Source organism: Crinia signifera, chromosome 9 (assembly GCF_055691185.1).
Source record: "Crinia signifera chromosome 9, ASM5569118v1, whole genome shotgun sequence".
Lineage (NCBI taxonomy): Eukaryota > Metazoa > Chordata > Amphibia > Anura > Myobatrachidae > Crinia > Crinia signifera.
Genome location: NC_139225.1, coordinates 17953068 through 17966349, shown reverse-complemented (window position 1 = coordinate 17966349; position 13282 = coordinate 17953068). Strand labels below are relative to the sequence as shown.

At 53.6% G+C, this 13282-nt stretch overlaps 1 protein-coding gene across 4 annotated transcripts in view; it reads right to left on the bottom strand.

Annotated features, from left to right (window-relative positions):
• SYN1 (synapsin I) overlaps positions 1–13282 on the bottom strand; it is an 88214-nt gene that overhangs the window by 29973 nt on the left and 44959 nt on the right. For all 4 annotated transcript variants that reach the window (XM_083161247.1, XM_083161244.1, XM_083161245.1 and 1 more), the window contains exon 6: positions 219–281. In XM_083161247.1, the coding sequence (XP_083017373.1) occupies positions 219–281 (63 nt within the window). The remainder of the gene's footprint in view (positions 1–218; positions 282–13282) is intronic.

The following is a 13282-nucleotide window of genomic DNA, read 5'->3' as shown; positions in this document are numbered from 1 at the left end:
GGGACACAATGGCGTCAGACCACGATGTTATAACTGAGAGGAGAAAGGAGAGAACCCGAGGTCAGGGAATGGAAAGAGGAAGAAGGTGACCCACGGGGACACCGCCAGGGTCACTATACATTAGCACACAGGGAAAGACGCAGGCTGCATTGTGTAACACCTGACTCGTCAGTGACCTGGCGCACTGCGCGGCACCGCTGTGACCTTCCTGTACTCACCTTTCCCATCCCCGAATGAGCGTGTCCCATCTTGATGACCACGGGGAACTTTGAGGCAGTGAGCTGTGACAGAGGGGACAAAGCGGAGAGTCAGCATCTCTGCATTCTGTGGCACAATTCTGGAACACATTTATTTGGACATTTTGCAAACAGAGCAAGAAAAGGACAAATTACATCTGTTTCTGAGGCAAAGAGTTATGGTATTAAAACATAGCTTTTATTTCATAATCCCCCTAAAACAGAGCTCTTGAGTCAGCACATTGGGGTACGTTAAACCAGATTAAGGGGCTAATTCAGTATGGATCGCTATTTAGAGAATACGCAACTGGTGATTATCGCATCACGTGTGCGCGGGCTCCAGTAGCGACTGAAAATGCAAACGCATAGGAATCCAGTCGCAGTTTGACTGACAGGAAGCCGGTGTTTAGGGGAGGACACCGGATGTTTTGGTGGGATGTGCAGAGTGACAGACGGACGTTACAGGTGTTTGGGGGGATGTGCAGTGACAGACGGACGTTACAGGTGTTGGGGGGGATGCGTAGGGTGACAGACGGACGTTACAGGTGTTTGGGGGGATGTGCAGTGACAGACGGACGTTACAGGTGTTGGGGGGGGATGTGCAGAGTGACAGACGGACGTTACAGGTGTTGGGGGGATGTGCAGAGTGACAGACGGACGTTACAGGTGTTGGGGGGATGTGCAGAGTGACAGACGGAAGTTACAGGTGTTGGTGGGGGATGCGTAGGGTGACAGACGGACGTTACAGGTGTTATGGGGGGATGTGCAGAGTGACAGACGGACGTTACAGGTGTTGGGGGGGATGTGCAGAGTGACAGACGGACGTTCAGGTGTTGGGGGGGATGCGTAGGGTGACAGACGGACGTTACAGGTGTTGGGGGGGGATGTGCAGAGTGACAGACGGACGTTACAGGTGTTCGGGGGATGTGCAGAGTGACAGACGGACGTTACAGGTGTTGGGGGGGGATGTGCAGAGTGACAGACGGACGTTACAGGTGTTGGGGGGATGTGCAGAGTGACAGATGGACATTACAGGTGTTGGGGGGGGATGTGCAGAGTGACAGACGGACGTTACAGGTGTTGGGGGGGGGGTGTGCAGAGTGACAGACGGACGTTACAGGTGTTGGGGGGATGTGCAGAGTGACAGACGGACGTTACAGGTGTTGGAGGGGATGTGCAGAGTGACAGACGGACGTTACAGGTGTTGGGGGGGGATGTGCAGAGTGACAGACGGACGTTACAGGTGTTGGGGGGGGATGCGTAGGGTGACAGACGGACGTTACAGGTGTTGGGGGGATGTGCAGAGTGACAGACGGACGTTACAGGTGTTGGGGGGGGGGATGTGCAGAGTGACAGACGGACGTTACAGGTGTTGGGGGGATGTGCAGAGTGACAGACGGACGTTACAGGTGTTGGGGGGGGGTTTGCAGAGTGACAGACGGACGTTACAGGTGTTGGGGGGGGGGGGGTGTGCAGAGTGACAGACGGACGTTACAGGTGTTGGGGGGGATGCGCAGAGTGACAGACGGACGTTACAGGTGTTGGGGGGGATGCGTAGGGTGACAGACGGATGTTACAGGTGTTGGGGGGATGTGCAGAGTGACAGACGGACGTTACAGGTGTTGGGGGGGGGGATGTGCAGAGTGACAGACGGACGTTACAGGTGTTGGGGGGATGTGCAGAGTGACAGACGGACGTTACAGGTGTTGGGGGGGGATGTGCAGAGTGACAGACGGACGTTACAGGTGTTGGGGGGATGTGCAGAGTGACAGACGGACGTTACAGGTGTTGGGGGGGATGTGTAGAGTGACAGATGGATGTTACAGGTGTTGGGGGGATGTGCAGAGTGACAGACGGACGTTACAGGTGTTGGGGGGGATGCGTAGGGTGACAGACGGACGTTACAGGTGTTGGGGGGGATGTGCAGAGTGACAGACGGACATTACAGGTGTTGGGCAGGGGCGGATTTAGGGATGAGGGCGCCCCTAGGCACAACAATAATGTTTACTAAGTAGGACAGTTTATAGGGGCAGTATCTGCATGTCCTATCCATTTACACTCTATTTAAGATGGAATATAGTACAGTACAGTGGATATTTTGCAGTTATTGGTACATTTTTGGCTGACAGTACTAGGCACAGGCATCCAAGTGCCGCCCAAAAAACATGTGCCGTCCCTAGGCACGTGCCTCACGTGCCTAATGGGAAATTCGGCTCTGGTGTTGGGGGGATGTGCAGAGTGACAGACGGACATTGCAGGTGTTGGGGGGATGTGCAGAGTGACAGATGTGCAGAGTGACAGATGGACATTACAGGTGTTGGGGGATGCGCAGAGTGACAGATGGACTTTACAGGTGTTGGGGGGATGCGCAGAGTGACAGATGGACTTTACAGGTGTTGGGGGGATGCGCAGAGCGGCTGACAGACGTTACAGGTGTTGGGGGGATGCGCAGAGCGGCTGACAGACGTTACAGGTGTTGGGGGGATGCGCAGAGCGACTGATGGACGTTACAGATGTCGGGAGGATGCACAGAGTAGCTGATGGACGTTACAGGTGTTGGGGGGATGCGCAGAGTGACAGACGGACATTACAGGTGTTGCGGGGATGCGCAGAGTGACAGATGGACATTACAGGTGTTGGGGGGATGCGCAGAGTGACAGATGGACATTACAGGTGTTGGGAGGATGCACAGAGTGACAGGCGGACATTACAGGTGTTGGGGGGATGCGCAGAGTGACAGATGGACGTTACAGGTGTTGGGAGGGATGTGCAGAGTGACAGATGGACATTACAGGTGTTGGGGGATGTGCAGAGTGACAGACGGACATTACAGGTGTTGGGGGGATGCGCAGAGTGACAGACGGACATTACAGGTGTTGGGGGGATGCGCAGAGTGACAGACGGACGTTACAGATGTTGGGAGGGATGTGCAGAGTGACAGACGGACATTACAGGTGTTGGGGGGATGTGCAGAGTGACAGACGGACGTTACAGGTGTTGGGGGGGATGCGCAGAGTGACAGACGGACATTACAGGTGTTGGGGGGATGCGCAGAGTGACAGACGGACATTACAGGTGTTGGGGGGTGTGCAGAGTGACAGACGGACATTACAGGTGTTGGGGGGATATGCAGAGTGACAGACGGACATTACAGGTGTTGGGGGATGTGCAGAGTGACAGACAGATGTTGCAGGTGTTGAGAGGGATGCAGAGTGACAGACAGATGTTGCAGGTGTTGGGGGGGATGCGCAGAGTGACAGACGGACGTTACAGGTGTTGGGGGGATGTGCAGAGTGACAAACGACGTTACAGGTGTTGGGGCGATGCGCAGAGCGACAGACCGACATTACAGGTGTTGGGGGATGTACAGAGTGACAGATGGACATTACAGGTGTTGGGGGGATGTGCAGAGCGACAGATGGACATTACAGGTGTTGGGGGGATGTACAGAGTGACAGATGGATGTTACAGGTGTTGGGGGGGATGTTCAGAGTGACAGATGGACATTACAGGTGTTGGGAGGGATGTGCAGAGTGACATGGACATTACAGGTGTTGGGGGGTTGCTCAGAGTGACAGACGGACGTTACAGATGTTGGGGGGATGCGCAGACCAACTGACAGACGTAACAGGTGTTGGGGGATGTGCAGAGCGACTGATGGACGTTACAGATGTTGGGAGGAAGCACAGAGTGGCTGATGGACGTTACAGGTGTTGGGGGGGATGTGCAGACCAACTGACAGACGTTACAGGTGTTGGGGGGATGCGCAGAGCGACTGACGGGCATTACAGAGGTTGGGAGGATGCACAGAGCGGCTGATGGACGTTACAGGTGTTGGGGGATGCGCAGTGACAGCTGGATGTTACAGATGTTGGGAGGATGCACAGAGTGACAGACGGACATTACAGGTGTTGGGGGGATGTGCAGAGCGACAGATGGACATTACAGGTGTTGGGGGGATGCACAGAGTGACAGACGGACATTACAGGTGTTGGCGGGGATGTGCAGAGTGACGGACGGACGTTACAAGTGTTGGGAGGGATGTACAGAGTGACAGATGGACATTACAGGTGTTGGGGGGGATGTGCAGACCAACTGACAGACGTTACAGGTGTTGGGGGGATGCGCAGAGCGACTGACGGGCATTACAGAGGTTGGGAGGATGCACAGAGCGGCTGATGGACGTTACAGGTGTTGGGGTATGCGCAGTGACAGCTGGATGTTACAGATGTTGGGAGGATGCACAGAGTGACAGATGGACATTACAGGTGTTGGCGGGGATGTGCAGAGTGACGGACGGACGTTACAAGTGTTGGGAGGGATGTACAGAGTGACAGACGGACATTACAGGTGTTGGGAGGGATGTACAGAGTGACAGATGGACATTACAGGTGTTGGGAGGGATGTACAGAGTGACAGATGGACATTACAGGTGTTGGGGGGATGCGCAGAGTGACAGACGGACATTACAGGTGTTGGGGGGTGTGCAGAGTGACAGACGGACATTACAGGTGTTGGGGGGATATGCAGAGTGACAGACGGACATTACAGGTGTTGGGGGATGTGCAGAGTGACAGACAGATGTTGCAGGTGTTGAGAGGGATGCAGAGTGACAGACAGATGTTGCAGGTGTTGGGGGGGATGCGCAGAGTGACAGACGGACGTTACAGGTGTTGGGGGGATGTGCAGAGTGACAAACGACGTTACAGGTGTTGGGGCGATGCGCAGAGCGACAGACCGACATTACAGGTGTTGGGGGATGTACAGAGTGACAGATGGACATTACAGGTGTTGGGGGGATGTGCAGAGCGACAGATGGACATTACAGGTGTTGGGGGGATGTACAGAGTGACAGATGGATGTTACAGGTGTTGGGGGGGATGTTCAGAGTGACAGATGGACATTACAGGTGTTGGGAGGGATGTGCAGAGTGACATGGACATTACAGGTGTTGGGGGGTTGCTCAGAGTGACAGACGGACGTTACAGATGTTGGGGGGATGCGCAGACCAACTGACAGACGTAACAGGTGTTGGGGGATGTGCAGAGTGGCTGATGGACGTTACAGGTGTTGGGGGGGATGTGCAGACCAACTGACAGACGTTACAGGTGTTGGGGGGATGCGCAGAGCGACTGACGGGCATTACAGAGGTTGGGAGGATGCACAGAGCGGCTGATGGACGTTACAGGTGTTGGGGGATGCGCAGTGACAGCTGGATGTTACAGATGTTGGGAGGATGCACAGAGTGACAGACGGACATTACAGGTGTTGAGGGGATGTGCAGAGCGACAGATGGACATTACAGGTGTTGGGGGGATGCACAGAGTGACAGACGGACATTACAGGTGTTGGCGGGGATGTGCAGAGTGACGGACGGACGTTACAAGTGTTGGGAGGGATGCACAGAGTGACAGATGGACATTACAGGTGTTGGGGGGGATGTGCAGACCAACTGACAGACGTTACAGGTGTTGGGGGGATGCGCAGAGCGACTGACGGGCATTACAGAGGTTGGGAGGATGCACAGAGCGGCTGATGGACGTTACAGGTATTGGGGGATGCGCAGTGACAGCTGGATGTTACAGATGTTGGGAGGATGCACAGAGTGACAGACGGACATTACAGGTGTTGGGGGGATGTGCAGAGCGACAGATGGACATTACAGGTGTTGGGGGGATGCACAGAGTGACAGACGGACATTACAGGTGTTGGCGGGGATGTGCAGAGTGACGGACGGACGTTACAAGTGTTGGGAGGGATGTGCAGAGTGACAGATGGACATTACAGGTGTTGGGGGGATGCACAGAGTGACAGATGGACATTACAGGTGTTGGGGGGGGGATGTACAGAGCGACAGACGGACGCTACAGGTGTTGGGGGATGTGCAGAGTGACAGATGGACATTACAGGTGTTAGGAGGATGCGCAGAGTGACAGACGGACGTTACTGGTGTTGGGGTGATGCGCAGAGCGACTGACGGACGTTACAGGTGTTCGGGGGATGCGCAGAGTGGCTGGTGGACGGGGGGATGCGCAGAGCGACTGACGGACGTTACAGGTGTTGGGAGGATGCGCAGAGCGACAGACAGACATTACAGGTGTTGGGGGGATGCGCAGAGTGACAGAAGGACGTTACAGGTGTTGGGGGGATGTACAGAGTGACAGACGGACATTACAGGTGTTGGGGTGATGCGCAGAGCGACTGACGGACGTTACAGGTGTTCGGGGGATGCGCAGAGCGGCTGACGGACGTTACAGATGTTGGGGGGGATGCGCAGAGCGGCTGGTGGACGGGGGGATGCGCAGAGCGACTGACGGACGTTACAGGTGTTGGGAGGATGCGCAGAGCGACAGATGGACATTACAGGTGTTGGGGGGATGCGCAGAGTGACAGAAGGACGTTACAGGTGTTGGGGGGGGGGGTGCGCAGAGCGGCTGGTGGACGGGGGGATGCGCAGAGTGACAGCTGGATGTTACAGAACTAATAATTACAGGCCAGGACTAAGCGAGATGTATAATTAACCCTTTGGTGTAGAGACTTCCCAGCAGCTCTCTGTGTGGATGGGGTGCTCAGACTGTCCTGTTATCTCTGATCCCAGCTCAGGATGGGGGAAAGGGGAGAGTGAGTCTTATTTTAGGAGTCTGCGGTTGGTAAAGAGAGATCACAGAGATGTGTTATTGTATCTAGAACAATCAACAAACTGACGTCCTACAGACTGACCCCCCCCCCCTCCTCCTCTGACTCTCTCTTCCTGGGGTGCAGGGTTAGCGAGTTCAGTGGAAACTGGCCGTAGGGAAAGAAGAGTGTGGAAACACAGGAAGGGGGGGGGGGGGGGGAGTCCGTGGACCCCTGTCACTGCCCCCACCCCCCCTTGTGCGTCTCACAGTCTCCTGTGGTTTCCACTCTCCTTTTTATGGTGAAGGGTGAGGCTGGTAAGTGACACCTACGTGGTTCGCATGCTGGAAGGTTTATGTAATGACCACTAAACCGCAGAATGGAAATAGTCAGATAGGAACCATGAGGATGAGAAACATTGTACAGAGGTGCGCTGACATTTCTCTGCAGAGACCATGCATTGCCGAAGCTGTAGATGACAAGCTCTTGGGACTAGAGAACCTGCAGCAGCGGAGTGTAAGATGCAGGTTACTGTCAGGTTCCTTCCATGCATTATAGCCACACATAATAACACTAGTTAGAAGCCAGTCACGATGACGGCTTCTGCAATGTGCTTTCACTCTGAGCTGTGACAGTTTTTACATTCACTCTGAGCTGTGACAGTTTTTAGCCCACAATCTCTCCACCCCGCACCCTATCTGCTCCTATCTCCAGTCTCTGTCTTCACAGCTCCCTCTCTCCATATCCAGCAAGTTTAAAACAGACCAGTGTCCGTGCAAAAATTACTTTCACTTTCTGTCATCTTTTAGCACACAAAGGAGTAATGTGGTCCGTCGAATGGCCTCTAGTGGTCAGTGGCGGTACTTCACCTCATAAAGGTGAGGAGTAGTTAGCCCCTACCTCCCAACTTCAATCCGAGCTGTAAAAGCACGCACCCCCAAATTTGGGGGCATGGCCTGGCAGCTAGGGGCGAGGCCTATCAATTGCAATGATAAATTCCGTGATACCACGCCCTGTTTTGCCACTGAGGGGCACGGCATGCTGGCAATACCCCCCAGCCCCTCTACCTGCAGGAGTTGATGCTGTGAGCATGACCAGAGAGCCGCAGGTGACAGGGTGGACTTCTAACTGCCCACCCCATCCCCAAAAAACAGGATGGTCCGGCAGAGAGCCTTACAGTTGGAAGCTATGGAAACTATGGTTTGCCTTCTATATATTTGTGGTTCTAGAGAGAGAGAGAGAGAGAGAGAGAGAGAGAGAGAGAGAGAGAGAGAGATGTAATAACCCACTGGGTCGGATTGGGCCTCATTTACAGTTGCACGCATTCAGGGATCTATAGACCCTCGATGGTTACATACATCCACCACGTTAGGCCAGCTGCGTATGCAAGATCTGTTCTGGGCATGTGCGGATCTGTGTCTGACGACGGTCGCGGTGCCCTAACCCACAGCATGCTGTTTGGGTGTGGGAAAGGGACGATGGTGCCGGACCTTGCACACTCATCCACACTCTCCCATCCTCTGCGCTGTGTCCGCCGGCCCCCGCACACCCTATCCATCGGGCGTGTCTACATTGTGTGTGTAACTGCGGGTGTAACGTAGCTTTGTGAATGCCTTTACAGCCACAGCCGAACACAGAAAGTAGGCAAGCTGTTCCACAGCCAAACACAGAAAGTAGGCAAGCTGTATATCATGTAATCAGCAGAAGCTGCTTGTGCGTCTTATTCATTTAGCAAATTAGACATATTGTAACGTTAAACGCTCTGGGCTACCGAGTCACACAGAGCTCACGTGTTATGGTCCTTAATCTGGTCCATGCGCACCCGTGCAAATTCTCACGAGTGCACAATGTTTTACAACTGCGCATTTCTGAGCATGTGCTGTGTGCGAGTGGCCACGGCAAGTGTTCGCTGGGCACTCGCACACAACACTGAGGCGGGTGTCGCCCCATAGGCTGTGAATGGATGTTTATGCAAAACTTCCATTTGCAGCCTTGTGGGCAAATTCGCCCTACGAAGGGGGACGAGGGTCTGTGGGATTTAAAAGACACGCAGCGTTGTGAACTTTGCAGCGCTGCCGTTCAACCAGAATCACACCTCATGTGTCATGTGACTTGATATGTTGACACATCTGTAAATAGATCTGTGACAGCCAATGACAATCTGACAAGTCACCTACAGTCGTTGTAAGTATACGGAACCACTGGTCAAACATATCACGCAAAATAACTGGCACTGCAATACCTGCAGCCGGAATCACCTCTTCCCTGGTGACTTGGACAGACCTTCCCAACTCATTACTATGCGCCTCCAAAATTCCTTAACCCCTGCGTCAGTCCTGATGACAGAAATATTAGTGCTGGATGAATGGTGACGTACTTAATGTACGGCCGGGGGAGGTGTACGTAATGTACGGCAAGGGCGGTGTGTTGCGTCCAGCTTTACATTCTGTAAACACCTCATACCCCCCCCCCCCACTAGCGCTGCGGCCGAGACCACACTCACCTCACTCTTGTTTAATTCCGATTACAAACCATCTGAGTCCTGCTGACTCGGACAGAAATTACACAGTAGAATGAGAACACTTCTGATGTAAAACCCACACAGAGCCGCTTCCTGCCTCATTATTATAATGATTTAATTGGCGTTTCTTATTCTTAGCTGGAATGGTGCTTTGGGGGGGGCGGTGGTGGTGGTAGGGTGGGGGGGGGTATAATGGATCACAGTCTAGTGACCGCAGAACTAGGCTGAGACCGCGGCAGAGAGAAAATAAAACCTCAGATGGAATTTACAGAGAACTCTCCTGAAAGATGTCTATATCCAGCTGTAGGGATCTCAGGAGACGTCTATATCCAGCTGTAGGGATCTCGGGCGCGGATCTCAGGCGTGACCTCTGCTCGTGTTTGATCCTCTATACGCTCGGGATTTGTACGGAGGACACATCAGCCAACACATACTGTACAGCGGCCTTTCCAGGAAAACACGTGAGGGCCGATGTGAGCGCCAGAATATTTTGGAACATTTTTCACACACTGAACATCTGTGGGAGTCTGGGTGTAATCCATCAGCGTCTGGGGTGTTTATCAGGTGCTTACTAGCGATAGAGGCTGTGGGGAAACCCCGGGACACAACTTCTCCTATTCTACTCGCTTTACTGGTAACAATGCAAGAGACGCGTCACTGCTGGATGAGGAGATACCTTCTCCTCCCAATTTACTTCCATCCAGTTTACGTGCTGACTTAACTAGTTGGTCGCCGCCGAGATGCCCCATTTAGGAGCCCATAGAAGCCAAAAAGCGCTCGGTGCTTCGGCTGGACCATCAAAGTTAGACCACAGACCAGCAACCAAGGGGCCGATTCAGTGCAGCCCAGCGATCAGTTAGCCGCCTCCCCACCAGATACAGACCAGGCCACGGTCGATATCGTTTACAATAACGATATCGGCTGCAGGTTGCCGATTTGAGTGTACACACTGAAGGTTATCGGTAAACAATATCGTTCTGTACCGTCGGGATGCGGTCATTTGGTCTACAGCATGATGGTAGACAGTCATTAGGTCGACACCATTAGGTCGACATGGGAAAAGGTCGACATGGGTCTAGGTCGACATGGGAAAAGGTTGACATGGTTCTAGGTCGACAGGTCATTAGTTCGACAGGTCGTTAGTTCGACAGGTCATTAGTTCGACAGTGTCTAGGTAGTCATGGGGTTTTTCACTGTTTTGTGAGCCGACATGTGCCGACAGGCGGTATTTCATGCCCTACCATCCACTAGGGCGTGTTGGGAGAATAAAATAGTGTGTCGAGCGTATGCCCGAAGCATTGTGAGTGCAGCGAGCGATGAGAGGGAATGCAGTGCACTTTAAACTGTGTCCATGTCAACTGTGTTGACATTCAGGTAAAAGAACAGTGAAAAATCCCATGTCGACCTTTTCACTGTCGCACTAGACATTGTCGAACTAATGACCCGTCGAACTAATGACCTTTTGACCTAGAACCATGTCGACCTTTTCCCATGTCGACCTAATGGTGTCAACCTAATGACTGTCGACCATCATTCTGTAGACCAAATGATCCCAACCCGTAACGTCACTGGGACCCGCTGAACATGTGGGTCGTTGGCTATAAAGCCAAATTGAACTGCATATTCGGTAGACTGGAGGGGTCGTTAACAAAGTGGCTAGATGGTAAGCTCTCGAGACTAGGTGACCTGCAGCAGCGGAATGATGGCGCACCAGCCAATCAGCCCATAGCTGTCATTTTTCAAACACGGCTGATTGGCAGGAGCGTTATCCCCTTCCACTTGCAGGGGTGCCGAGAGGGAGGGGAGGAGCAGGTACAGTTTACCCGGACCTGTCAGGAGGGCCCTGGTCTGCACACACAGTTCTTTTTAAATTTGGTGGCGAGTGCATCGGGTCTGAGTGCACGGGAGTCAGCTGTTCAGCGGCGGCAGTGGGAGTGCAGATGTGGGCGGACGTGGGCCAGCAGCATCACAAAGGTCCTTCTGAGCTGAGAGCCAGTCACGTGACTTGGGAGTTTACCGTGGCTCGGCGACAGGAGGATACTAAGGGTAGTAGTTCCAGGGTGCTGGGAGGAGCTGGGTCAGAGAGTCCACCTCCCGTGGGATTACCACCCACTTCGCAGAATCCAGCCCACCCCGCTCCCCACATTCCCATCCCAGCTGACACCAGCAGCAGCAGCAGCAGCAGGTGACAGTGCCATGTCTCCAGCCCAGCAGTCCCAGACCTGGTTCCCCACCCATGTCCAGGTCACTGTGTTCCAAGGTGGAAGGTGGGTGGCTGGTTGCCCTGTGTCTGCTACCGGGTGCCGGACGCGTTCCCGACAGTCAGGATCCCGATTGTCAAAACGCCGACAGCCGGGTGCCCGACGGCCACCCGCTATTTTCCCTCGTGGGGGTCCACAACCCCCATACAGGGAGAATAGAATAGGTGGCTGGCGTAGCGAGCCACCGTGCCCGCAGCGTAGCGAGCCACAGTGCCCGCAAGGCACTTTTTTGCGCTCGCCATGCTGTCTGAGTCCGGGCAGTCAGGATCCCCGACGTCGGGCTAATGACTGTCAGGATCCCGACTGTCGGAGCCCCATACCACACCCCTGCTGCCTCCCTGCATGCTGCCGAGGCTGAGATCCAACTCTGGAAGTCAGCATGTAACCCCTGGCAGAGCTTGTAAAGGTGCTTATACATGTTACAATTATTGTATACAATACTGTATACAGCGTCGCATCTCATTGCACCTCGGTTTTGTGATGAGATCTAGTAAAAAAGTACGTCCGCTCGCCACGCCAGCCCGAAGCGTGGCGTGCGGACGCGTTACGCATCCTCCCGACCTTTTCATAACCCCACTATCCCCTATCCGCGGAATACATGTGAAGAAAACCGCGTCCCCTCGCAGGGCTCGCTGCACTTGCCACGCTTCGGGCTCGGTGCTCGCCACACTTTATAAAATGAACTCCGCACCGACGTGGATAGTGGGGGTATGAAAAGGTCGGGAGGACGCGTAACGCGTCCCCTCGCGGGGCTCGCCACTCTTCGGGCTGGCGTAGATGTTGAAATAAACAAGGTCGACAGATGTTACGTTAACAAGCACCCCTAAGTACTCCTATACCCAACTAAATTTAGACGCCTACATTTAGTTGCACCCTTGTTAGCGGTTTGCAGAGCGTCAAAATTTAGTGCTACAGCATCTAAATTTTTACGCCCCCTTTCTAAGTGCGGTGTGCCGGGGTGTCTACTTTAGACACCCCCTTTGTTAACGTGTGCCGGCTGTCTATTTCTCTGTGGAACTACAAGTGCCACAATGACCTGTCACTGCAGGGCTGCCGCGGAGTCACTACGCTGACGTTGTTCAAGCTCCCGCTGTGAAACTATACAGGTAAGGTAGCCTCAGAGCTACACTGATAACGTAGCTTCAAACAAACTTAGTGTAGCGCTGCTGCCGGGACAGCCATTGGCGTACAGCTACCGGGATTCAAACTTAGCGTGAAACTACACGAGTACCCATTTATACTATATAGTCAAAATCGCATGGGGCTCGAATAGCACAGCCGTCGACCGTGTGTATGCACCAATGCTTTTTGAGCTGTGCGATGAGATGTGTGACGGGAGCGCGCATTTCATCGCACCCAGCAATTGTACCGTGTACGGGCACCTTAAGTCTTGTATCAGATATCGTGTTGCATCGCTTAGTAAACCGCAGGGCAGCCATATTGTCTTGCCTCATCTCTAGCGTGTGACTTTGTGTTATGATTTACACTTGGGCAGTTCTCCTTTTGTGTTTCCCCATGAACGCTAATAATAAATGATGACACCGTGCGAGTGTTTCATCACTTCAGAACTGGTAACCCTTCCACAAAGTGCACTGACTCTGCTACCAGCTACCCAGGGGCCGGAATCATTTCCCAGCTCTCTGTATGAT